Consider the following 25,753-nt stretch of genomic DNA (forward strand, 5'->3'; position numbering starts at 1 on the left):
AACTGCAGACTTTGGCACTTGCTTGTTGGATTCATATTTCAGCCCTGCAGGTTGCCACATTAGCACACAGTGTTTTGACTCTTCATAGCTCTTTACCCTGATAGCATGTTGTTTTTCCCCCTGTACCTCTACTGGTTATGTTTGGCATTGATCCCGCCAGCAGAAGAAGTGGTGAACCTGGCATCACGACGTCTGTCTGTCAGCCCATCCTGCGCCTCCAGCAACTCCCACAGGAACTACTCTTTCCGCCGGGGCTCTGTATGGTCTGTCCGCTCGCTGGCCAGTGCTGAAGGTAGAAAAATGTCAGAAACAAATGAATTTAAACTTTTTATATAAAACTTGCTCTTTACAAATTCTTTTTTTTTGCCAGATGAAGAAAACACAACAGAACACACACCCACTCACCACATGCTACAGCCGCCTCAAGCTGTCTTCCCAGCATGCATCTGTGCTGCCGTCCTACCAATAGTGCACCTCATGGAAGACGGCGAAGTTCGAGAGGATGGCGTGGCTGGTAGCTGTCACTACACAAAAAAATGAATTTGCATCAAAACTTTTGTGATTTTTTCTTTTGGTTATTTATGCAAAAATGTTTCCTCAGTGAGTGCTGTTGCCCAGCAAATCCTCTGGAACTGCCTCATTGAAGATCCAGCTCTCGTTCTCCGCCACTTCCTGGAAAAGCTGACAGTTAGCAACAGACAGGTAGGCAAACACCTGCGGACAGATGTGGGAAAAAGACTCGCAATGAGTTTTTTATTGTTTGTCCATTTGTTTGGTTTTTGCACCAGGACGAGCTGATGTACATGCTTAGGAAGCTCCTGCTCAACATTGGAGATCTGCCAGCCCAGACCTCTCACATCCTTTTTAACTACCTGGTGGGTCACCAGCTACCTTCACCTGTACCTTTATATTTGTCATCATTTCTGTTTATTCTCCTCATCATCATCTCTCCTCCTTTAAGGTGGGCCTGATCATGTATTTTGTGCGGACTCCCTGTGAATGGGGCATGGACGCCATCTCGGCCACGCTGACCTTCCTCTGGGAGGTGGTCGGCTACGTGGAGGGGCTCTTCTTTAAAGACCTGAAGCAGACCATGAAGAAAGAGCAGTGTGAGGTCAAACTGCTGGTCACAGCATCGATGCCAGGTGAGTGCTAAATACTGCAGACATAAGTAATGCTTGTATTGTAAAACCATTCTCCACCAGAATCCACCAGTTAGCTCTGACGCTCCAGTTTGTGGAGCACTTTATAAACGATGACTTTGTGGTGCAGAGGGTGTTTGATGCACAGGTGCTACCTCTGTATTTGATCTTTGTTTAGACCGTCCACCGATCTGGCAAAACAGACCAAGGTAGGACCGATAGACCAGTTGAGATACCCACAATGTCTGATCAGCACCGTGTTATTTAATATTAAGTTGCATTTTTACTGGGGTGGCCACATAGTGAAGTGGGTTCTTGGCAAATGAGAGGCTGCAGGTTCAGCACCAGCCGGAGACACAAATTCGCTTTGAGGTTGTATTTGGCAAAAAATCTGCAAAAACAAAACATGGAGAGTTACCCGCTGTGGTGATGCCCCCACTGATAAGGGAACAGCCAAATGTAGCAAGGTGTAGTTTAACCCCCGGTAATATCAGGATGTGTCTTTCTTTTCCCAAGCACACCCAACCATTTTACAAGACAACAGGTTACTAAACACACATCACAACCATGTTGTTTTTAACAACAGGGACATTATGAACCCTGATATCCATCATTAGATTCCTTTTTTCTCACTTCTAGTCTGAAGTGGTTCATTCACTGAGATAAGGTAGTCAGCTTGAGCATTTCCACAGCTATATACCAACAGCATTTCTAAAACAAAACAAAGATAAAAGGTAAAAGTATAAAAAGCATTTTTCCTAAGACAAAAAGCAAACTTCTGTTTCTGGTCTCTAGCTTTATTCAAACAAGTCTCATACTGACAGAGAAAGACCCTTATGGTCACTCTTTTTGTTGTTGTTTTAATTTTAATGTTCAATAACAGAAATCAACAATATGTCACAAAATGTAAATATTTTCATGCATTTTGCTGCTGCAGGAACCAAAACGCTGGTGGTGCACGGGCAGAATGAATGTGACATCCCAACCCAGCTACCAGTCCATGAAGACACTCAGTTTGAAGCCCTGCTAAAGGTAAAAACTCTCATCTCAGTCAATCACACACACAGTGAGGCAAGACCGAGGAGGCTTATCACTGTAATTAAATTCAAATCATGCTGGGCGAGCGTGTGCTAAATGCATAAAATTTAAAATTGTAATTCAGCGTGAGTAAACTAATCAGCCATCTCCTTTTTCTCCAACCAGGAGTGTCTGGAATTTTTCAACATTCCCGAGGCCAGATCGGCACACTACTTCCTCATGGATAAACGATGGAACCTCATCCATTATTCAAAGGTGGGAACTTTATTTTGAGGGGTTTTTTTGTTCACTGAAAAAAGCAACAACTATTTAAAAGCACTAAATTATCTGAAGTCAAGACCTGTTTTCATTAATCATCAATAATAGTTCATATGTATGTTGGTGTTGGTCGGTCTTGCTCTGTGCAGATTAGAAAGGTCAGACCAGTGCTTTTGAGTCACATCTGTTCCACTGTACCTCTGGCATTGAATTTAATTTTAAACATAGAGATATTTAGTGTAATTATTTTTCTCTCTATCCTTCAGACATATGTTAGAGACATCTACCCGTTCCGAAGGTCAGTCTCTCCTCAGCTCAACCTGGTCCACATGTTGCCTGAGAAAGGACAGGAGCTCATCCAGAAACAGGTAAAGTTGGAAATGTGAAAATTAAATCAGCCCCTAAACAGCGTCCTGCAACAGGAAAATCATAGTCTGAATTTTTGTTTTCAGGTGTTTTCCCGTAAACTAGAAGAAGTCGGTCGAGTCCTCTTCCTCATCTCCCTCACACAACACATGCCAGCTGTGCACAAGCAGTCCCACGTCTCCCTGCTGCAGGAGGACCTGCTTCGCCTGCCCTCCTTCCCCCGCACCGCCATCGATGCAGAGTTCTCCCTCTTTAATGAGCCTCAAGGTGAGAAAAAGACTAACAGCTTAATAAACTTGAGTATAGCTCCTACTGTTTATTTTAGGAGAATGAATCCTGCTTTGCTCCGCCTTCCAGGAAAAGAGCTGTTTGGCTTGGACACTCTCCACAAGGTGTTGTGGATCAAACTGCTGGAGGAAATGTTTCTGGGCATGCCCAGTGAGTACCCGTGGGGCGATGAGATGATGCTGTTCCTTAACGTCTTCAACGGGGCCCTGCTGCTGCACCCCGAGGACAGCTCCCTGCTGAGGCAGTACACGGCGACCGCCATCAACACCGCCGTTCACTTTAACCATCTGTTCTCCCTGAGCGGGTACCAGTGGATGCTGCCAACCATGCTGCAGGTATGCTTACCTGTGCACACTTAACTGAGCCTAGACAGTGAGTGGAGGAAGAACAGTTGGCTCTGAATTCCAGTTTCACAGTAATTTACATTTCCCATCCCCTCTCCCTGTTCTGCTGTGACAGGTCTATGCAGACTACGAGAGCAACCCTCTTCTGAGGCAGGGCATTGAGTTTTGCTGCCGGCAGTTTTACATCCTCCATCGAAAACCTTTTATCCTGCAGCTGTTTGCCAGCGTTGCTCCGCTGCTCGAGTTCACAGTAAGACTTTCGGACTCATTCAAATGCATCTGCAGTCGGTCAGCACCACTGCAAGTTCTTCGTCTCCTTTGATGCATTTCTCTCTTCTTATCCATCTCAGACCAGCACCAGTACCGGTCTTTCTAAAGGAGTTTCGGCCCAGTGTCTGTTCGACCTGCTGGTCTCTCTAGAAGGTGAAACCCAGGATGCCCTGGATGCTCTGGAGCTGGTCAAAGCTGAGAAGCCTCTACGCTCTCTGGGTAAACTGTCAATTTTACTGGCTCCAGACAAAGCTGCCGTAGGTATCAACATATGGATTTAGTCGGAGAGTAGAGACTTGGTAAAGAAGTCCAAAAACTCAGACTGATGCCCAAATTCATTAAACTTCTTATATCAAATAAGTCTGTAAAGGAAGCCTCATAAATTCAACTGTTAGTCTAACATTACTGTTGGACTAGTTTGACTGTACTCTGTATATGTCACAGATTTCTGTTATGGTAATGAGGACCTGACCTTTTCTATCAGCGAGGCCATCAAGCTGTGCGTCACTGTGGTTGCATATGCCCCCGAATCCTTCAGGAGGTATCAATAAAAACATCGAGGCGTCTTTCTCTGTCAGTTGCTTTCTGTCCTCATACTATCCATGCTTCCCTCTCCAGTCTCCAGATGCTGATGGTGCTGGAGGCCTTGGTTCCCTGCTACCTCCAGAAACTGAAGAGCAACACAGTTACGATGGAGTCTGCTTCGGCTGCCAGAGATGAGATTGCGGCCATCGCTGCCCTAGCTACGTCTCTGCAGGCCCTGCTCTACAGCTCTGAAACCCTCACAAGGTTTGTCTCTTACCAATGCAGACACAACTGAGTCTAGATTTGCTTTTAGCTCCTCTTAGTTGTTGTCATCTGATCGTCCACAGGCCCATGACGGCTCCCCAGATGTCTCGCTGTGATCAGGGCCACAAGGGCGGCACTACAGCTAACCACGCCATGTCCGGAGGGGTCAACACCAGGTCAGAACTTTAACTCTCACCTGTCTCAGAATAGATGACTATAGTGCAGTTTTGGAGTTTGAAAACCAAGACTGAGGAGATCTTTGTATTGTCAGGGACAATCTTCACCTGCTGGAGGAGGGCCAGGGCATGCCAAGGGAGGAGCTGGACGAGCGCATTGCCAGGGAGGAGTTCCGCCGTCCACGGGAGTCCCTGTTGAACATCTGCACCGAGTTTTACAAACACTGCGGGCCACGGCTCAAGATCCTGCAGAACGTTGCAGGCGAGCCGCGGGTCACAGCTCTGGAGCTACTGGACATCAAGTCCCACATGAGGTGTGCGATGAAATAGCAGCTGATTTTAGTTACAGTGTGTAAATTTGTCAAATTATTTAGTTTTCTTACCCATTGAGATTCAAGTGCATAACCCTAACTACAGTGGCTGCTATAGGACAAACATGTTTCAGTCAGCCAAGAGAGATGAAATACAAACAGTTCAGTGTCTGTGTTTCTACTAATGTTTGGATCAAATTCAAATCCACCCTGGAGTTTTTCCCTGTCACTCCAGTGTTTACCTCAGCTGTCAATGCAGACTGAGAAGCATCCAGCTTCATTTACTCTGAAGGAGGCTGTAAAACTTTGTGAAGGGAGTCCAAAATGAGTCGATGAGTCAGTGAAGCTCACTTCTGACCAGCAGTACTGAGGTGACTTGTTAAGGATATGCTAAACTGTTAGCCTCTATCAGTGAAACTTTCTTTGAAGTGTATCTAACACTGTTGGTTGAAATTTATTAGATAAACTCTCATTCAGTGTGAGAATGTAATCAAACTACTTGTCAGAGGGAACATGGGATTTTCAGCCTAACATTATTTGGCAGCTGTTGATGTTTAGTCAACTCGTTGTCAGCTGTCTGGAGATAGGTGCATCATGTCAGACAAGAGGTCAGTAGTCATTGGAGCAAGCTTGGGAATAAACAAGAATGTTTGTGCACGTTTGTGTGTGTTAGAGCTCTGACTTCAGTTCAAGAGATGAGGCTTGAGGTGAGGAGAAAGAAGATGAGATTTTATTCAGATGACTGTGACATTGTCTCGTTGCTTCATGCTTTTATTACATTATTGATATGAGACTGCATCAGCTCGCTGGAAGATGTAATTACAAACTATTCTAGATATATTTAGGAGTACAGAATGCTTTTTGGTGAAATAACATAAAAATTACTAACTGTAACTTTAAGTATTTGCTGGGCATCAGCAGATTTAGTCAGAAAGTTATGACTCATTAATTCTCACCACCTACATTCTTTCACACATCCAGCACTTGATGGATAACACACAGGCTTTACTTTGTTGTGTTTAAATTACAGAATGCTTTTAGCATTTCTTATGAGTCTTATTCTGAGATTAAAGTCAGAATTCTGAGAAAAGTCAGAATTCTGAGAAAAAAGTCAGATTTCTGAGGTTAAAGTCAGAATTAAACTGAGATTAAAGTCATAATTCCGACGTTAACGTCAGAATTCTGAGGTTAAAGTCAGAATTAAACTGAGATTAAAGTCATAATTCTGACGTTAACGTCAGAATTCTGACGTTAAAGTCAGAATTCTGAGAAAAAAGTCAGAATTTTGACTGCATTCTGATTTTTTTTCTCAGAATTCTAACTTTAATCTCAGAACTCGGACTTTTTTCTCAGAATTCTGGAAAAGAAGAAAAAAAGATATGCCCACTTTTTTTTTCCAGTGGCCCTAATCCTCTTCCGTAGTCGATTGACTAGTGGACAATTAACTTGCTCTTATTTTGAAACTTAAGGCACTTCAAACTTGTTTTCCTTCTTGCTGTTGTGGCAATTGTTTGTTCTTAAGATATTAATTAATATTTACACGTACACTGACTGTCTTTTTGTACTATGCATTTATGCATAGTGTTATACAATATTGCAGACCGGCCCTAATTCAACTTCGGTTGATATCTCTTTGACACAATACACACATTTTGGGAATAAAGTCAGTAAAGTTGTTTCTTCCCATTCCTTAGTTAATTTTAAAGCTGTATCCTAAAAAGCACTTGTAAGTTGAACTGAATGAATGTTTCTGCCCCCAGGCTGGCAGAGATCGCCCACGCCCTGCTGAAGCTGGCGCCCTACGACACCCTGACCATGGAGAGCCGAGGGCTGCGGCGTTACATCATGGAGATGCTGCCCATCACCGACTGGTCGTCCGAGGCCGTCCGGCCTGCCCTCATCCTCATCCTCAAGAGGCTGGACCGCATGTTCAACAAGATCCACAAGATGCCCACGCTCAGGTGCGCTCGCCCTCAGGCTTTATGCAGCAGGTCTGTTGAACACAATCCCTCTTCTTTCTCCGTCTCCCTGTGAGTGTATCGTGCTGTGCCGCTGCCGTGGTGTGTACAGTGAATAGACGGCTTCTTGGCACTGTCCTCTGTAGCGCTGCCTTCGTGGGTGCTGTACCGTAAGTGCTTCTGTGGACTGTGTTTTCCTGTCTGTGAGTTTAAATGCGTAATGGCATAAAAGTGTGTGACGATGTTTGTTCTAACAATGGATCAGTGGCAGCGTTCCTCTATGCCTGGAGTGTCCAGTCTTTGGCCATGGAAAGCAACATATAGGTGTTATGTTGTCTTTTTAGTCTTTATTTAGCTCACAATGAAGAACGAATTCTTCATCACCCTTATAGATGTGATGCAATGCAAAAATCTTTTTTCTTTATATGCAGATTTTAAAATTTTGATGCATCTTAAAAAGTTTTTAATGCTTTAATTTAAACTTTTGTTTGCTAAGATTTTTCCACAATTCTGATGCAGTAATGACCAAGAAACCTGCTGGTATTAGAATTACCAGTGTAATGATACCAATAATCACAGTTATAATCTCTATTTTCAAGAAATTTCATAAAATAAATTTCATACATAAAAACCAAGTCAAACACTAAAGCCGCAATATTTCGTCTTAAGAGCTGGAACTGGAAATCAACTTCTCTGCATGTTTCAGTAAAAGTAATTCATCGTGATCGTGTCGTCTTCTACTGATTTAGACTGCTTTAAAGAATATTATGTTACTTGTACTTGAGAAGCTATAGACAAAACATCAGGCCTTCACATCTGCTGCCGTCAGAGATCGCACACATCCAAATATTTCAGGGACTTCAGTGAACTTGTCTCCTGAAAGTCCTTATTCATATGGTCAGGTATTTACTAGAGGTGGGAATCTCCAGACAGCCCACAATACAATACTATTGTAGTTTTTAAAGTTTTGCAGTATGTTGAGTATTGCGGTAATACTGCTCTAAAGTAAAAAAACCAAACACACGTTTCACATAACTTTTCATTATCCTCGCCTTTCCAGTGGTCCAATCCTGCAAAAAACTGTAGAAAGTTGGAGTAAAACTATCACAGAGGTCCATTTGCATATATACATAAATGCATAAATGTTGGTAATAAAGAGCACAGAAAAGCTTCCCTGACTGTAGACTGGAGGCAGCTAGCTGAGAGGTAACACTGCTCTGAAGCAGATCTGTTGCTGCAGTGTTTAGTTGGCTATGTTTGTGAGCTTTGCGACTTTTGTTGTCTTTGATGCAATCTTTGACTTCTATGAGCTCTAAAAGTTTGAGATTTGAATATGTATTCATGCTGTGTCATTTTGTGAAGTTTTATGGCAACATTGTGCCATCGTAGGGCATCATAATGAAAAAATATTGAGTGTGTTGTACAGCTCTCTCCATGCACTTTCATCTGAAATGTTCCTTGATGTGGTTTCTTGAAGTTTCTTTTCAAGGTCAACTTTGACCTTGGGTGCTAATGTCCCCCAAGGCTTAGTTTGTTGATTTGAAGTTTGAAGACGGGCCATAAAAAATAGTTGTTAACCCTCTCAAGGCAGGCGTTGCAGATTTGCAACAGTTAAAAACTAACAACCTGATTACCCCACATACATATTTTATGAGTTTTTTTACTCAGAAGTACCACTGCAGGTATTCTTTTGTGCATTAGCAACAAAAACTTAATTTGAGCCTGAGAGGGTTAATATAGGTTGTACCATATCTACCATTTTACCAACTTTGAAGGTGATATCTTGAAAACTGTCGGCACTAGATTGGTTACAAACAAACAAACAAACAAACTCCCTTCAGGGGCAGAATTGTTTTTCCCTGTGAGCTCTTTTTTTTTTTAAACTCATGACAATGTGCTTGTATGTGGTTTCGGGGGGTGGTGGTGTGTACTTGTTTGTTCTCCAGGAGACAGGTGGAGTGGGAGGCGGCCAGTAGCCTGATCGAGGGGATCTGCCTGACCTTGCAGCGACAGCCAATCATCTCGTTCCTGCCTCACCTGCGCTCGCTTATCAACGTCTGCGTCAACCTGGTATGGGACTGCAAAGATGTTGAAAAGCAAAGTTGTTTTTCTTTTTTTTTAGCATTTTCTTAAGTTTTTTGGTGGGATGGTTTGTCTGGTCTGTTGTCAGGTGATGGGTGTGGTCGGCCCCTCTAGTGTGGCAGACGGGCTGCCACTCCTCCACCTCAGCCCTTACCTGTCTCCGCCTCTGCCCTTTAGCACCGCCGTGGTCCGATTGGTTGCTCTGCAGATTCAGGTATGGCGAGATGACCCCATCAAACACCCACTCATAAAGCAGCTGCTCCGCGTGCTAATACTAATTCCCTCGCGCTTCTCCACAGGCCTTGAAGGAAGACTTCCCCCTCAGTCACGTGATCTCACCTTTCACCAATCAGGAAAGGCGGGAGGGGATGCTGCTCAACCTGCTCATTCCCTTCGTGTTAACTGTAGGCTCCGGGAGCAAAGGTGATTTATTGGTGCGATTGGAGGAGGAGACTTAAAACGCCAATCAGCATCTTGCTCAGGGTTTTTTGTATTTCCTGCTTTTGTTTTGTTTTCTCGATGCAGACAGCCCCCACCTGGAGCAGCCGGAGGTCTTCCTGCTCCTACAGACAGTCATCAACATTCTGCTTCCCCCTCGTATCATCTCCACATCCCGCACCAAGAACTTTATGCTTGACGCCTCTCCGGCTCACTGCTCCACGCCGGGTGACCCTGGGAAAGATCTGCGTAGGGAGGGATTAGCAGAGTCCACGAGCCAGGCTGCTTATTTAGGTACAATAGAAGAGGGGAGAACATTTTATAGCTTTGCTTTGTCTTCCTCTTCTCATCCTCCTTCCTCCACAGCTCTGAAGGTGGTGCTGGTTTGCTTCGAGCGCTCGCTGGGGAACCAGTGGTATCGGCTGAGCCTGCAGGTGAAGGAGATGGCTCTGAGGAAGGTGGGCGGCTTGGCCTTCTGGGACTTCATCGACTTTATCGTCCGAACCCGGATCCCTATTTTTGTCCTGCTCAGACCCTTTATACAGTGCAAGGTAGGGGACTTCAGGAGCCTCCTGCTCCTTCAGCACTCCTGAAAAGCTTGCTGTCATCTTCCTCACTTTTCCTCCATCTTACTTTTCCAGTTGCTGACCCAGCCGGCCGATTCCCAGGAAGAGATCACAGCGCGCCACCACATCGCTGATCAGCTGGAGCGGCGCTTCATCCCACGACCTCTCTGCAAGAGCTCACTGTTTGCAGAGTTCAACAATGAGCTCAAGATCCTCAAAGAGGCTGTGCACAGCGGCTCGGGTCAGGAGCTACATACTAAAAAATTAAAGGAACAGTTCATCTAAAAATCCCATTTTATCCATCTAGTGTTTTTTGGCTTCTCGTCACACACATACTGACGTACAACATACTGCAGTCCAAAGACCCTGATATAATCTGACAGGAGATGATTGCTGTGTATGTCTGTATGTTTAATTTCTTAATGGAACATGAGTATGTTTTTAATAAATGTCCACGTAAAAGGAATCAGTAATATAGACGGATAAACAGGGTGAACTTGTCCTGTAAGTGTTTTCAAATAGAAGCTATCAACTCTGCAGTCACGTATGGCGTTTCCCACCCCACAGCATATCAGGGCAAGACATCCATCAGCACGGTGGGCACCTCCACGTCAGCCTACCGCCTCAGTTTGGCCACAATGTCGCGGTCCAACACAGGCACTGGAACAGTTTGGGAGCAGGACAGCCAACCGTCACGGCAGCCCTCACAGGACACGCTCAGCCGTACCGACGAGGACGATGAAGAGAGTCAGAAACACTGTTCCCTTGTTTTCACCAGCTATTCTCACTCATTCCTGTTCACTTCCTTTAAAGTGAACTCACCACTCTACGTTCCTCTCGCTGCAGTTGACTCTATGAGCATTCCCAGCGTGGTGAGCGAGCACGAAGCCTTCATGCCCAGGGTGATGTCACAGCGCCGTTTCTCCAGCCACGCCACTGGCTCGGCGCCCTCTCAGCCCGAGGCCCCCCGCACCACCATGTTGCCCAGCCACAGGTAACATTACCCACTGAACCTGGGAGCCACAGATAAGCACTTATGTAAAACAGTCACACCTAGTTCAGTGAAAATCTTTTTTTAAATTCAATCTGTTTAGTCTTTATGGGTTAAAAAACAAACAAACAAAAAATGGTGGTTTAGTAGTTAGTTGTTAGCTGCAATATGCAAGTTGTTCTTCCTGTACTTGAAAAGTAAAGATGAAATGGTGTGAAGGCAGAAATAATCTCACTAGCCATTAAAAGGCGATTTCAGACCGAGTGAAAGGGAGAAAACAAAAGGGCTGAAAATTAAAGCTAACTGCAGATCCTGCATGATCAAACAGCCAGCTTTATAACAGGAAACAAAGGAGTAAAAAGGCCTACGGTGACCAGCTCTGTTTAAACTGCATTAAGGCACCAGTCACCTGGAAACCAGTTGTTCTGAACTATCTGTTTTCCTTGACCAGCAAATGGTTACAGGCTGTCACTAGGTCACAAAAAGAGTGCTGTAATAAAAACCTTCCTTGTTTTGTTCGGTAGCAGATTGCTCTTTGTTTGGTGAGTTTTTCTTTGGGGGATAAATACATTTGTTCCTCAGGTTTTTCTACTTCTTTTTAAATTCCCCCCCTGTACCATCCAGTGTTTTCACCAGTCTCTCTCCAGGGGTTAACTGACATTCGTGAGTCCTTATATTAATGCTATGATTAGTATTCCTTATATTCAGAAAATAATTGTCCCTTTTTCATTTATTAATTACAAAGCTTTGGCTAAACATTAGCTGGATTCAGCTGTGCTGATCACAATAGTTACAGGCCACATCGGTGCCACATGCAGTTACATTAGGGAGGTACACATCAGGTTACTACAGAAGAGGATTAGGGCCACTAATAAGAAATGGGGAGTGTCTTTTGGATTTTTTATCCCTCAGAATTCTGAGAAGAAAAAAATTAATTCGGACTTTGTTCTCAGAATTCAGAGAAAAAAGTCAGAATTTGAACATTAATCTTAGTCATGAGATTGATTCTGACATTTATCTCAAAACTCTGAGTGGAAAAAGTCTGAATCCTGACAATAATTTCAGTATTCTGAGAAGATAGTAATCATTTTTATGTAACTCTTTGTCATGAGATTAATTTTCACATTAATCTCAGAAGTTTGATTTCTTAGATCAATCAAAGAATTCTACAAAAACAGTCAATCAGGAGATTAATTCTGACATTTATCCCCCCAGTAATTTTTTTCAGGGGCCCTGAAAAAGTCCTAATCCTGCATAGGTTTTGGTGCAGTTTTAGAGGGGCTTGTGCTTACCACATAGTGTAGCTACAGTGCAAATTTCTAACTGAAACATATGTCGTCAGTTATAGACGTCAGAGGCTTACAGCGAGTTTATGCTTCACGATCAAGGCTCCTGAGTGCCTGACGTACATCTCCCTTGTAATGTCATGTTCCAGGATTTTATTAATGTTTCTACACTTGCGATCTATGAATGCAGGTTGCTAACCAATAAAAAAATCAGCTGATAGCTTCACTCTCAAATACGTTGACTCTTGACTACAAAAAGCTAAAGTGTCTAAACTTCACAGCTATATTTGAGAACCACTGTGCTTCTATCCTGCTGGTTAAACTAATGAGATTATTTCTGTTTTCAGAGCAACTGTCATGAAATGTTCAACTCTTTCCTGTTTATTATGTAACATGTAGACCCGACCGATGGACGAGAAATCAACCAGTCATATTCCACAACCACAGTCATATTTATCTATGTATATCTCTGTTGATTTATAATGTTTTTTATTAAGAAGCGTTAAGACTCTGTTTCATGGTAAGAATGTTAAAAATCAAAAGTCTGCTCTGCCTTTGGTTACTTTTGATTAGAGGAAACACCCTGGCTTATATAAACCCTGCTAAGGAAGGGGCTCAGGGTGGTGATGGATCTCACTACACTCCCTAAACTCCCATTTTCCCGCTTCGCCCCCCTTTTTACAGTGAACCCAATGTGCTAGATGAGTCCCAGGGTCTTCTGCAGGAGGGTAACCTCTCTAGGTACAGTGGCCCTCTCTCTGTCTGTGTCCCGTTGGTGCATTCTTGCATCTGTCTGCCACTGGGAGGGGCATCACCTCAGGACGGCCACCTCTATCGGCCGCCTCACTGTTGATCACTCATCCGCATCGAATCAAATCGCCTCGGCCCGTCACACCTCCGCCCCCCCCACCTCCCACTTACCCGTCTCTATCTCTTTCTGTGTGGGTCTAATGTGCCTTGTCTCTATCCCCTTAACCCCCCTCACTTCCCCTTGAGCTCCACACTGACCCTCATCTTCTCAGCTCATCCGCTGTGCTATCCTAACCAGGCCCCCTCCCCCTTTTACAAAAAAAAAAAATGTTAAAAAGGGTCTCAGAGCCCCTGGGGCCAGGGAGCTCTGCCTCTGTTCTTTCTCTGTTAGCTGTGGTTCTTTACAGTTAATGTGCCATCACTAAAGTCAGCCTCTCATCGGTGCCATGGTGTTTCATACTGTTTACGTGTCTATCAGGCTTTTCGCTGATCAAATTGGGCGTCCTATTGTGGATACCAATCTGGAGGGGCATGAGGGAACTGGGGTGGCAACACAAAAAAATACAAACAATGGACACTTTAGTTGTTGTTTTTTGTTTAGAAGCTAACTTTAAATATGCCGTATGACTGTTTCATGGTTAGATGGGGACATTTCAGGTGTTTCAGGGGCATTTGTAGCACAAAAAACGAGACAAGTTGCTTTGTCAGGATTGCCACTCCAGGCCCTACTACTCCCCTGTTGTGTTTTCAGTGTTTGAATCATGGCAGCACTGTTATTCTTTTCCGTACTGTGATTGGGTGTCTTGTAGCACACTGTGTGTATTGTGTAGTGAGTGAATGGGTAGAGTAGCAGCGGCATCTTATTGTGATCAAAGTTGCGTTTATCGACGGTTGGGTAATCTTTGCTTTTCAGTCCCTTTATGGTGACGTATTTCTGTGTGTTTTGCGTGAATGTGCGCACGTGAATGTGTGTGTGTGTGTGTGTGTCTCTTTATGACTGACTGCATCAGGGTGGCCAGTGTGCAGAGCGAACCAGGTCAGAACCTCCTGATCCAGCCTCCGTTAGGAAGAAAGCGAGGACTCAGACAGGTGTGGGCATCACCTTTTTTCATGTGTCCCATGTGTCCATGTAACTTGATGGCATTGAGTATGTGCTATCTTAATTCACATTTAAGCAAATACATTACAAGAAAATAGAATTTAAAAGTATTTTTAGACACACACATAAAATAAAAGAAATTCACTTCAGTTCAGTTTTATTTATATAGCGCCAAATCCCAAAAACAGTTGCCTCAAGGTGCTTTATATTGTAAGGTAAGGACCAATACAATAATACAAATAAACACACAAAACTCCAACAATCATACGAGCCCCTGTGAGCCAGAGCTCAACTGTGGGAAGGAAAAACTCTGTTTTAACAGGAAGAAACCTCTAGCAGAACCAGGCTCAGGGAGGGGTGGCGTCTGCGCAAACAGTCGGGGTTGATTATCAATCAAGTTATCAAAATAAGCCACCCTAAAAATGCTTAAACAATGTGGGGATAAAAAGGACAAAGTCTTTGAAGCAATATAGATTTATATTATTTTAATATATTTTTCATTTGATATATTTATATTTTTCAGACGTCTAATAAGTTTGTTATATTGTTACAATCACTGTTGTGGTAATTTTAATAATATATAGAACTTTCTTCTGTATTATGTTCATGTTTATTATTATAAATCATTGTTATTATTATTTAAATAGATGTGGAAATATATTTATTTTAAATAATTCAGTCATTCTTGGGTTGTGTCCTGTTACAGGTGTTACATAAACCTGTTTTTAAAAAGCATTTTATTTACTAAAAAGACGAGAACGACATCACACATGGGCGCTACAATACAGTGGGCAGGCTAACCATCTTGTGGATTTTCTTTAAATTTCCCGTAGATGCGACGCCCCCTGCTGTCCATTCCAAAAACCGAACCACGCGGTCGATCTGGAGCGAGGCTTTCTACAACACGCAGGAGCATCCAGCCCAAGAACAAACCACTGGGTAACAGCACACATGCTTTCATCTGTCTTTTCTTAGATGAGAGATGATGAAAGCGCATCATGTGTTTTAAAACTCTGAAACAGGATGCGTGACTATCTTTAAAAGTAACAGCAAAACTCACCCTGCACTTCAGATCAAGCACACAAACCAAATCCAGACTTACAAACACTTATACCTGTAAAAATACTTTATTTATTGTCAGTGTGCTGACTTGAACTGACCCGTCCTCCCCATTCACGACCTCTGTGTTTGTTCCAATGCTGTTTGCTGTACCACCTGCCACCAGACTGACTCTTCTCACTCTGTTCTGTCTCATGCTTTTGTTTCGAAATAAAGAAACTTTATTGGACTGTGAAGGTGAGACACAACTCGTAACCCTTCCTCTCCACCCTGCAACGGCTCGTCCCTTTTATCTGCAACCTCACCCAATAGGACGCTCTGCATGTCTGTCTTGCATTACCCCCCCAATCCCCTGCCTCCCCCTCTCCCATCCCCTCCCTGCCTCCACTCTCTTTGGTGGTGCTGATGTGTTAGCGAGTCGCTAGCTGGCGCTGTCGTCTCTGTTTTGACCACGTGCGCATGCATGTCTGCCCACAGCGCATGGAGACCAAAAGAGGTCAGTCACCTTTACAGAGAATCAAGGCCAGCAGGCATCCACGGGGGCAAGCAAGCCTCCAACTCCCAGCACTGTGGACCCACCGGGCGAAGGCAGAGGGACGAGTCCTGCCCCATCAAAGTCCCCAACCCTGGAAGTACCCCCCACCTCTTCAGCCATGATCTTGGCTGACCTGCACGGACCTACAAATGCACAGGTAGGACCAGATGAAGGAGGAAATGCAGAATGCCTTGGACATTAAATAAAATAAATAAAACTATAGTACTAAGTGTTACCTACATTTATTTCATCTTCTTCTTACTATCGCCATGTTTTATACCATGTCATGTTGTGGTATAAACAATACAATTGAAGTACTTACATAGTTGGTTCACCCAAAAAGAAAAAAATCCTAATTTTCTTTGTAGCAGTATCTACTGATTTATATTCACCAGCTTTTTGATTAGGTACACTTTGCTAGTACTGGGTCGGACTGCCTTTTTGTCTTCAGAACCATTTAATTCTTTGTGGTATAGATTCAACCCAGTGGTGCTCTGGATTGAGATCTGATGACTATGGGGGCCGTTTGAGTACAGAGAACTCAGTTTGAGATGATTTTCTGTTTTTCAGCTCATCCCCTGTAAAACTCCAGAGATGGTTGTTTACGAAAAATCTTAGCAGTTTCTGAAACGCTCAGACCAGCAACAACATGCCACATTCAAAGTCATTTAAATCACCTTTCTTCCTCATTCTGATGCTCAGTTTGAACTTCAGCAAGTCGTCTTTACGATGTGTACATGCCTAAATATAAAGGGTTGATCGATTAGATATTTGTGCTAGCAAGTAGTTGAACAACTGTACCTAACAAAGTGGCCAGTGAGTGGACCTAGTATTGAGCCCTGTGGCACGCCTTTACGGCCTTCAAACCAGAATGATGACCATCTGCAGCTATTCCTCTAATTTTAAGGAGATAAAAATATAATTTTATGTCATTTATGTGTGAAGTAGCCCTTTAAAAGCTAAACTACAGGGCAGGTGTATTCCCACACAGGTCCTTCAAGCATTAAGCAGCAAGGAGAAGAGAGAGCAGTGGGGGCTACGCAGCAGCCTCTCCCCTCCCCCATCCATCTCCCGGCCTTCCACTCCAACACCCCCATCCCGAACCTGCTCCCCTCTCCCCCTCTCCAGAACCTGCTCCCCTCTCCCTTTGTCCCGCACCTCCTCTCCTCTTCCACCGCCACTCCCAGTGCTGAGCACAGCACCCGCCCCAGGTCCACCGCCGCCACCTCCATTACCACCAACTCATCTTGCTGCTGCTCCTCCTCCTCCTCCACCCCCGGGGCCTTCCAGGATCAGAGAGAGCCCCGGGGACGAGGACACAACCGCCCTGCTGCCGCGCAGCAACACCCTGCTGCAGCTCAGCGAGGACGACGGCACCGAGAACCCGCTTCTCACCCCGCTGCTGTCCCCTCCTCCCCCCCGCCGGTCGCCCCGCCGCTCTCCCCTCCCCCTCTCACCCGTCGACCTAGACCTGGATGAGTCCCATGTGTGAGAGAAGTGACGGATGGATGTTTTTTCTATCCAGATGCTCTATAAAACACAAAAAGTAAAGTTTTTGGTTTTACTGAAAGTCTTAAACAGTTTGAAAGGACAGGACTGTTTTGACTTTACGTCTCCTAAATGAAGAAAACTCCTTCCTCTGTCTGAAATATGACAAATCAGAGTCACTCTCTTATCTTCTCTGTCCTCAGACTGAGGGCTGAATGTATGTTACAGCAGCAATCGACATAATGTCTCATCTCTGATCCTCACCAAGAGCAGAAATGTTTTTTCAGCAACGATATCAAATACCTATTTAAGATAAGAGAAAGGATTATTTAACTCAGTAATGACTATTTAAAATAGAAAATATGTCTATATTGAAAAAGGAGATGATATAACATGTGATGCAGATTTGTATAAACGTTATAAAGAGCCATTCTAAAGATAAAGTGAGTGACTTATCTTAGCACCTTTTATTTGAAATGGAGTAAAGGGAATAAATATATAATACAGCATATGTATTTTAATCACATAGAAGTGGAGTATGACATGTTGTAATCCAGAAGTCTATGAGATTTTATATTTTAGAAAGAGATGTTTTTTTTCTGTCATTTGCACTGCAAAATGTTCATAAAGTCGAATACACGTGTTTCCAGCTAAAACTCCGTCATGTCCAGTGCTTTGTTAAGTGATGCTGTTTGTAAAGTAAACATCTTGACGTGGATAAAAACTTTTCCATCAACTCTGCTAAAAAATAAAAGTTTAGGATAAATCAGAGACGCTCAACAGGATAACCGAAACAAATTCGACACAATTTTGACTTTTTGTGTTTTTAGCGTGGATGCAATCTGAAAGGCTAACGCTAAACTGTAAACATGGTCACATGACTTTTTCATGTGAGAAGATGTTGTGCCATCTAATCGTGCTCCCTGTATTACAGCACAGTCTCACAGCAGCTTATGAAGTAGTTGTGACCTTTGTGTTCATGTATATGCACCTCGTATTTTCACGTTTAAAAGGAGAGAAAAAACCCACAGTTGCACAGATTGACAGAGTTACATGGATGTGAGAGATTACAGGGGTTGCAGTAGTTGGAGGAATGGGACAGATTGCAGAAATTGGTAGCAGGGATATGAGGGGTTGTAGGAATTGTGAGGGTTGCAGAGATGGGAGGGATTGCAAGGGTTGTAACGGCTGCAGGAATAGGAGAGACTGCAGGAATGTGTAAAAAAAATCACTTTTGGTGTATTTACTGACGCATCCCGCCAACCCCAACGATGGCACGGACCATAGTGTGCACCATAACTGGAGAGAAAATCATGGTGACCAATCAGGAACTTCGTATGGTAGACCCTCCCACAGCCTCTGTCATCCCAGGCTTCATCTTTGGGGCCTGGCTGTGGAAACACAGCAAAAAACCAACCAATTCCCCTTTTAAATGTAGAGACACTACATTTGAATGTGTTTTATCTGTTTGTTAGTTTTAGGAAGAAGGCAGTAGATTGCGGCTTCACCGGTAGATAAATAAACCAACACCGGTTGTGCTATTGCCATCATCATGCAGTCATAATGTCCTACCATTGTCTCATTGAGTTCAGCTCTAACTCTAAAGTGTATGTTGTGCACAATATTTTATTTGGGACCAAAGACTGTATCTTTACATAGCAGTTATATATGTAAGAAAAAGGCATATAATATTTACAGAGACACTTGTCCTGGTGTTGGTCATGCTGTTCTGTTTGTGTCTGTGATGTCTTCTATTCAGAGCAGTGGGGACGGGATGTCTCTTATCTTTATTGCAACTGTGACGATGCAGTAGATAGACGTTACCTCGTTTCTCATTTCATGCCTTAACAGAGACGTCTGCATACATCGGTTTATTTAGTCCACTGAGAACCTCATACCTCCAGGAGTATCCACTGAAACAGTCCCGCAGTAACGTCAGGTTGTTTTCTGTCTGCCGTGTTCGTGACACTCAGCTGCTTGCTGTGGCCTCCACACTCAAACCTCTCTGTGTGCTGTCAGGCCACAGAAGACAAAACGTGCCATAACTCACACCAGTGCACTGTGAGTGTTTTATTGTTGGCTGCTTGTCTTTCTTTTTTCTGTGTTATGATTTGTGAAAAATTATGTAATCATTTTGGTTACGCAGAGACTCAAGTTACGCAGAGGGAATGATGCATTTCTTAAAGGGGGTTGTCGTTGTGTCGTCTAAATCCACGCAGCTCTGCAAATTCTTCATTTGATGTTTCTAAATGCATATCACGCCAAGCCTAGAGTGTAAAGACGCATCGGCATATTTATTGTTGAGGGTCGCAGGGTTTGTCACTCCCTTTAAATGTAACATGTCTGTGTCGAATGATGTCTTCTTTGTGCAAAGATTAAATAATAAAGCTTCACTATATCAGAATATTTCCTAAATATCTAAATAAATGGATATTGTTTACACTGTGTTCAGCTTTGTCTGGGTTTTTTTTAAATGGAGGTTTCTGTCATTTTCAGTTCTTGCTTTGAAAATAGCTCAGCAAGATGACTGACGGCTTTTTTAAATAGGGTCAGGTTTCTTTTGTTTTTTTACAGTAGCTCTGAGAGGTCAAACACACTGCGACATAAGAAAATAAAAGCATATATAATATAAAAATGCTGCAAAAGCTAAAAAAAAAAAAAAATCAAGAACACAATGGGTGTGTTTTTGGGGAGACAATAACGTGACAGACAAGCTAACAATGAACAGCTAATGGAAAACGTACTGACGCTATTATATTAATCATGTGTTTAAAACACTTTATGTTCATCTTTTTATTCCTCACAACGTCAATGAATCCTCTGCTTCTTCTAAGCCTGTGTCACTGTAAGCCTACACTAGTTTTTGGTTTCTGTCACTTCCGTAGCTGGTCCGTCACATTATTGTGTCCCCAAAAACACATCCATTACGTTTTGTGATATTTTCTTCTATTTTTCTACTTCCTTCGTGTTTTATTCGACTTTTGCTGAGTTTTTTCTACTTCTATTGTGTTTTACTGTTGTCTTTTTTTCTTTTTTTTTTAAGTTCCAGTGTGTTTAACCTCTCAGGGTCATTGTATTTTTCCCTTAACAAATGCAATCATTTAAAAAGTGCACTTTGAATTTACTTGGTTAACCTCTCTCTAATATTAAAATTTATAGCATAAGCGTGAGAAATGTGCAAAAAAATGAGGAATCAGAGAGGGGGCAAACTTTTTCACAGTATGGAATTTTATATTGCACAACTTAATGACATAAACAGATTTAAAGTATAACATGCCCACTGATTAGTACGAAATATTTATTATTGAAATGTCAACAGTAAAATAGCTATTTACTCAAGTTTAACTAACAATCAGTTCATTATTAGCAGTGGTTGTTATACGGAGTTACCCACACAAATAGTGATATACACAAATACGCTGCTGTTACAGCAGAGCAGATATTTCTCTTAAATAATGATTTAAAAAAAACAAACATGTAAAATGTGCTCTAAGCAGCTTGGTGGGGATTAATTGTTTTCTGACTCAAGGTAATTGTAAACATAACGTTTAACTAGCTGTTAAGTAAAAGGCATTTGTTCATTTTATTTTGCATAACAACAAAAGTAATCCAGAAATCAGGCAACATTGCCATTACCAATGTGCATCATTTAATATAGCAGAAGTGCTGAAGACTTGAAAATGTAGGAAAAAAAGATAAACTTAGCATCTTGTGTCCAACATCGGTTCAGATGCATGTTTATCATTTTCACCTAGTCTGGCGCCATCTGCTGGTGCTGTTTCTTCTCGAGTCTTCACCCTGAACAGGTCCCACCTCTCTGGGAGGATCCCCTTGTTGAACAAGAGCGATGTCGCATAAGAAAATACCAGGATGGTGACCAGAGAGGACAGCATGCAAGTGGTCTTGAAAGGCCAGCACTGCACATAAACACCATCCTCCAGAGAGCAGCCAGGGAAACGCAGGATGGCGGGAAGGTTGAACACCGGCTCGCCACACAGCACTCTCATCACAAAGGCAACAACATAACCTGCCACGGCCCCGTAGGCATTGGATGATCCGACGAAGAGGATGCAGATCAGCTGGGGGAGCATGACGGTGTAGGTCAAGTCAGAGCTGAGGATCCAGAAGGCCAACGTTCTGCTGTCCAGGTAGGTGAGTGAGGTTCCTACAGTCCCTACGACCACTATGGAGAGGCGGATCACCCACTGCAGCTCTTTCTCTGATACCTAAACAGAACACCAAAGCTCATTTTTCCCAAAATATCAACACAAACTTTTAAGAACTCCGCATTCTGACCGACTTTGTTCCTACCTGATGTCTAACGAGGGTGTAGATGTTGGTGGTGAAGATGGAGGTTGCCGCCAGCAGGCACGAGTCAGTGGATGACATGGCAGCGCCGGCGATGGCTCCCATGCCGACAACGAAAACAGCGGTGGGGGTAAGATGCAAAAGGATAATGGGCAACGCCATGGCAGCCTCTCCTCGCTCATAGGGTGAAGGTGAGCCATAAGAGGTCAGGTTCCAGTCTGAAGCATAAGAGGAAACATTATAATGTTTAAAGTTACTGAAATATGAGTCCTCCTGCTCCTTTCTGATCTCTGGATCATCTGAATCATTCTGCTGAAGGCTCATCCTGTATGGAAGCCCCTTTTTGCCAGATAAAATATAAATTCAAAATAAAATCTATGAAAACTGTTTGGATGAGTAAAAAGAATATTAGATAAGTTTTATGTGTAGTTAGTGTTTGAATTTTTTTTAGTAAATGATGTGCAGAGGGAAAAGGGTGAAATGGAGGCAGATGATCCGCTGTGGGGACAACTAAAGGGTTTAGCCGGAAGAAAGAAGACGTCAGGTGTACCTGTTGATGCTGCAACAGCTCCGATCAGCACAGGTGGAATTCCCAGAGCAATGACCACACCTGCCGCTATGAAACAAATCATTCTGGCCGTGGCCGTGGAGCTGGAGGAGAGTGTCCTCTGATGGAAGTCCTGAAACGCCAAATTTCCAACACTCTGAAAACAAAGAGCAAGCCCACAATCTACTATGTTCATTTTTTTTAAGATACTTTTTTTTAAAACCGAGAGATTTTCTTGTGTTTTAGTAATTACCAGCATAAGAACTTATTGCTCACAGTTTGTTTTTAACAAATAAAAACATATACAGGGCCAAGAATTTAAAAGGAAATCACACCCATGGTGTAAATGTCTCAAAATGCCTGGGGGCAAGTATTGATTTTCAGCTTTGTCCTTGCGCACAGAGATTCCTCCAAATTTTCTGATTCCTTTGATGATATTATGGACTGTAAATGAGGAGAGATTTAAAGTTTTCATAATTTTACGTGAGTAAAATTTTTCTGAAATTGTTCTGAAATCTGTAGACAGGTTTTTGGAAATTGGTGAACCTCTGCCCATCTTTACTTCTGAGAAACTCTGCCTAACAAGACTTTTTTATACCCGATCACATTACTTACCTCTTGCCAGTTAACCTAATGTTCCTCCCGCTGTTTCTTTTTTATTGTACCTCTTATTTTTTCAGCCTTTTTGTTCAATTTGTTTATTAGTGACATATCAACTTTACACTTTATTTGATATAATCTTTTATATACAATGTTTTTGTTTTAATATAAGGTTTCAAGGACTTCAGATCTTATTAAATCATTAGAAACATGTTACTGTTATGTCATCTCACCATTGCGAGAAAATTATCGATCCATATCCACACGTCATCAGGCTCAAGGCGGCCGAGCCAGGGCGCCTGAAATGTGTGGTTGAAAGCCGTTTGATGGAGGTCGGTGTAGACATCACTCGCCAGAACGAAGGGAGCACACAACCACTGGAAAAAAAAAAAACAGAGTAAAGCTTTTGAGAAACTAATCTGCTTCAACCTACGTTGTAACTGTAACGTAAACTCTTTCTTGCGAGAGATAACTTTTACCTCTGGCGTGTTGGAAAAGCAGTCTTGTTTATGTGTTGTCACATTAAACTCACCAAGCTACAAAACACCAGTGATAACTGGATGACATCAGTAAAAGCAACTGAATAGAGACCTCCAAGAACTGTGTAGACGATGGCCACCGCAGCAGAGATCCAGATGCAGAGACTTAAGGGCAGATCGGAAAAGACGGAAAGTGTGACTCCTGTTGGGAGAAAAACACACATAATCGATACCTCTGAAAATCATGTTGACCATTATAAATATTTAAAGATACTCATGGCAAATACAGGCAATTAGAAGTTTTAAAACCTTCCAAAAAATAACAAAATAAGAGTTAAAAAAAAAAACAGAACACCTGTGTGTTGTATTGAAGAGACGGCAACTAAAGTTGAATGCTGTAGTTTTGTGTAATACCAGTTTGGACAACTAGATGTTGCAGGCGAGCCAGTGTTACTGGTGAATACGCTCTTTAAGTGGGCAAATCCTTATGAGGATATAACCGTATTTAAAATATGAAGTTTAGAGGTAACTGGTAAAATGCTGCCCCCTGGTTGTGAAAATGTTTGGCTAAATTCTGCAGGGTAACTACAAAAAGCACCTTTAGGCAACACTTCTGAAAGGAAGTGTTTGTGTGTTTATATTACCCAAGGAAATCAGCGTGACAGGAACCCACATGACTTCACTTATGAAAGGGATGATGGCGAGAAGCCCGGTCAGTGTTTTCCCGTACTTCCTCTGAAAGGGATCCATCATGGTGATGTAATTTTTATCCCGCATCGGCTTTGCGAAGAACAGACCACCTTTAGCAAAAGAGACAACAATCAAAGCAGTGCAGAAATTAGATTTCAGGTTATGTTCCATTCTTGTGGTTAAGAGTTTAGTGATCGCTGAGGAATGTCAAGGTATTCAAAATTTGCCTTTAAGAGAAGGGGACAGTTAAGAAAAAAATCTTAAGTAATGATAGAAGATAAGGACATATCCTGTATGAGTGGATCTTATTTTGAAGAAAATAGTCCATTTTAGGCATATTTTTGGAGGTAAATACTCCTCTGTAAGAGGTTCTTACCGATGATGAATGAAACTGACATTTGTAGAGGAATGAGAGCCCAGATTAGCCCCTTTGTGGGGTCATAAACAGTCTCTGCAACTCCAATGATAAAGGCACCTCCAACCCAAGTAGCTGCAGCCGATCATACAAGACAGAGCACACACAAGTCTCACATTCATGGTACAAGTTACTACTTTTATAAAAGCAAACAGATATTGTTTCATTAAAAAAAAACAAAGCAAAATGTGTTTGAAGTTAGCACCAAATTACTGATCACACACTTCTACGTGAACTCACCTGTCATGGTGAAGACGCCCACTGCCAAGTTGACCCTCCGATTAGCCAAAAAAGAAACTTCCATCTGTCCACCAGCTGAATTTTTCTCCATCTTCTTAGATTTCAAAAAAGCCCAGATCCCAATCCCCAGCACCAACAAATAAAAGATGACCATCGTTATTAGACCAGATATATGGAGAGCCATCGTGAATTAAAATGATAATAATGATAAGTTGGAACTGCTGAGACTTTTCCTGGTGGTTATAGAAGCAATAGAAGCTGCTCTTCAGCCGTGACGGAGGCCCTGAGTGAGACGCAGGGAGAGGAGAGTAAAGGAAGCTCGCTGCTCACCACAGGGAGGGTCAGACTGATGACCTTCTTCACACTGTGTAGCTGTATCAGACTGTATCAGACCCCCCCACCCCAGCCACCCCGCGTACACACATCTGCACCACCGCTGTCCAAGGATGTGCTTTGTAATGCTCTAAGCTTGTAAGGATTATCTTCACATTTACACAGTATGAAAACTTCAGCAAGGGTTTAAGCTATGACTGCTCAAAGCATCATGTTAAAAACAAAAGAAATCAGTTTAGACTTGAGAACAGGAATTGTTGATCTTCACGAAGCAGGAGATGGATATACATAGTTATAAAGAAACTCGTTGAGAACCACTGAGAACAAACAGAGGTAAGAAGCAAAAGATTTCAAAGACGGGAAAGAAAACTAGTGAGAGATGTGTCTAAAGATCTCAGAACAATTACCAAGACACTTGTGAATGACTTGTCCAAGTCAGGAACTGTAGGAAAATCACTAGAACCCTGCACAGACTGAGAAAAACACCACTTCTGCAGAAGAAACACATTCAGGCCAGACTGAAATATGCTAAGGACAACCCGATTATGATGAATACTGGAAGCACATCGGCACATGAGACAAAGCTAGAGCTGTTAGGCCACAGAGACACTGCTTATGCTTATAAATAAATACAAAAAACTTTCAGACAGAGGTTAGTTGACAGTTTGAGTTATCATCAATTTAGTTACACAACTCAAAACTTCGAGTTACTTCTGAGTGAGTCAAAAATCCAAGTTTCCACACAAAGCGGCTCGAGTAAATTCAAGACCAAAACAACAGAGATTAAAAAGAAGAATAACCGAATCCCCTTAAATAACATTTGTTTACTGCAAACTGTGGGAAAAAATGTGCAACTAAACTCTGAAGTTGTTTTGTTATTCTGCCACACACTTCACACTGTGAACTT

General features: G+C 42.7%; 2 protein-coding genes across 23 annotated transcripts in view; one reads left to right on the plus strand and one right to left on the minus strand.

Annotated features, from left to right (window-relative positions):
• Positions 1-19,680, plus strand: part of LOC120746079 (protein unc-80 homolog) — a 65,322-nt gene extending 45,642 nt beyond the window's left edge. For 8 of the 20 annotated variants that reach the window (XM_040051321.1, XM_040051330.1, XM_040051316.1 and 5 more), the window contains 30 exons: positions 161-292; positions 371-514; positions 602-702; positions 789-875; positions 962-1,145; positions 2,080-2,174; positions 2,346-2,435; positions 2,705-2,806; positions 2,891-3,071; positions 3,162-3,427; positions 3,552-3,686; positions 3,787-3,925; positions 4,151-4,247; positions 4,325-4,495; positions 4,579-4,671; positions 4,767-4,985; positions 6,743-6,973; positions 8,887-9,010; positions 9,111-9,236; positions 9,322-9,445; positions 9,548-9,754; positions 9,827-10,011; positions 10,102-10,267; positions 10,594-11,020; positions 12,988-13,044; positions 14,064-14,142; positions 14,986-15,091; positions 15,428-15,448; positions 15,689-15,903; positions 16,738-19,680. In XM_040051321.1, the coding sequence (XP_039907255.1) occupies positions 161-292; positions 371-514; positions 602-702; positions 789-875; positions 962-1,145; positions 2,080-2,174; positions 2,346-2,435; positions 2,705-2,806; positions 2,891-3,071; positions 3,162-3,427; positions 3,552-3,686; positions 3,787-3,925; positions 4,151-4,247; positions 4,325-4,495; positions 4,579-4,671; positions 4,767-4,985; positions 6,743-6,973; positions 8,887-9,010; positions 9,111-9,236; positions 9,322-9,445; positions 9,548-9,754; positions 9,827-10,011; positions 10,102-10,267; positions 10,594-11,020; positions 12,988-13,044; positions 14,064-14,142; positions 14,986-15,091; positions 15,428-15,448; positions 15,689-15,903; positions 16,738-17,238 (4,805 nt within the window). In that variant the 3' untranslated portion in view covers positions 17,239-19,680. Of the gene's footprint in view, positions 1-160; positions 293-370; positions 515-601; positions 703-788; positions 876-961; positions 1,146-2,079; positions 2,175-2,345; positions 2,436-2,704; positions 2,807-2,890; positions 3,072-3,161; positions 3,428-3,551; positions 3,687-3,786; positions 3,926-4,150; positions 4,248-4,324; positions 4,496-4,578; positions 4,672-4,766; positions 4,986-6,742; positions 6,974-8,886; positions 9,011-9,110; positions 9,237-9,321; positions 9,446-9,547; positions 9,755-9,826; positions 10,012-10,101; positions 10,268-10,593; positions 11,021-12,987; positions 13,045-14,063; positions 14,143-14,985; positions 15,092-15,427; positions 15,449-15,688; positions 15,904-16,737 lie in introns of those variants that run through there. The other 12 variants (XM_040051313.1, XM_040051319.1, XM_040051327.1 and 9 more) reach the window with 9 other exon arrangements.
• Positions 19,681-20,223: 543 nt separating this feature from the next.
• On the minus strand, positions 20,224-24,898 carry LOC120746082 (high-affinity choline transporter 1-like). 3 transcript variants are annotated; one of them, XM_040051348.1, is made up of 8 exons: positions 24,514-24,898; positions 24,235-24,348; positions 23,813-23,968; positions 23,222-23,370; positions 22,923-23,066; positions 22,093-22,222; positions 21,546-21,760; positions 20,224-21,460 (listed from the first exon to the last, which is right to left on the minus strand). In XM_040051348.1, exons 1-8 carry the CDS (start codon positions 24,695-24,697, stop codon positions 20,936-20,938), a joined length of 1,617 nt encoding a protein of 538 aa, XP_039907282.1. In that variant the 5' UTR covers positions 24,698-24,898; the 3' UTR covers positions 20,224-20,935. The 3 variants fall into 3 exon arrangements, with proteins under 3 accessions (XP_039907282.1, XP_039907281.1, XP_039907285.1); XM_040051347.1 differs by having other exon boundaries at positions 22,093-22,246; positions 24,514-24,896; XM_040051351.1 differs by lacking the exon at positions 24,235-24,348 and having other exon boundaries at positions 22,093-22,246; positions 24,514-24,897.
• Between the last annotated feature and the right edge of the window lie 855 nt (positions 24,899-25,753).

This window comes from Simochromis diagramma, unplaced genomic scaffold (assembly GCF_900408965.1).
Source record: "Simochromis diagramma unplaced genomic scaffold, fSimDia1.1 OVJJ01000107.1, whole genome shotgun sequence".
In the NCBI taxonomy this organism is placed as follows: domain Eukaryota; kingdom Metazoa; phylum Chordata; class Actinopteri; order Cichliformes; family Cichlidae; genus Simochromis; species Simochromis diagramma.

Coding starts and splice junctions, on each gene's coding strand:
- LOC120746082 (XM_040051347.1), bottom strand. CDS start 24,697: ATGGCTCTCCATATATCTGGTCTAATAACGATGGTCATCTTTTATTTG. Junction 23,067..23,221: donor CACTGGTGTTTTGTAGCTTG/GTGAGTTTAATG, acceptor TTTTTTTTCCAG/TGGTTGTGTGCTCCCTTCGT. Junction 21,461..21,545: donor ACACCCTCGTTAGACATCAG/GTAGGAACAAAG, acceptor TGTTCTGTTTAG/GTATCAGAGAAAGAGCTGCA.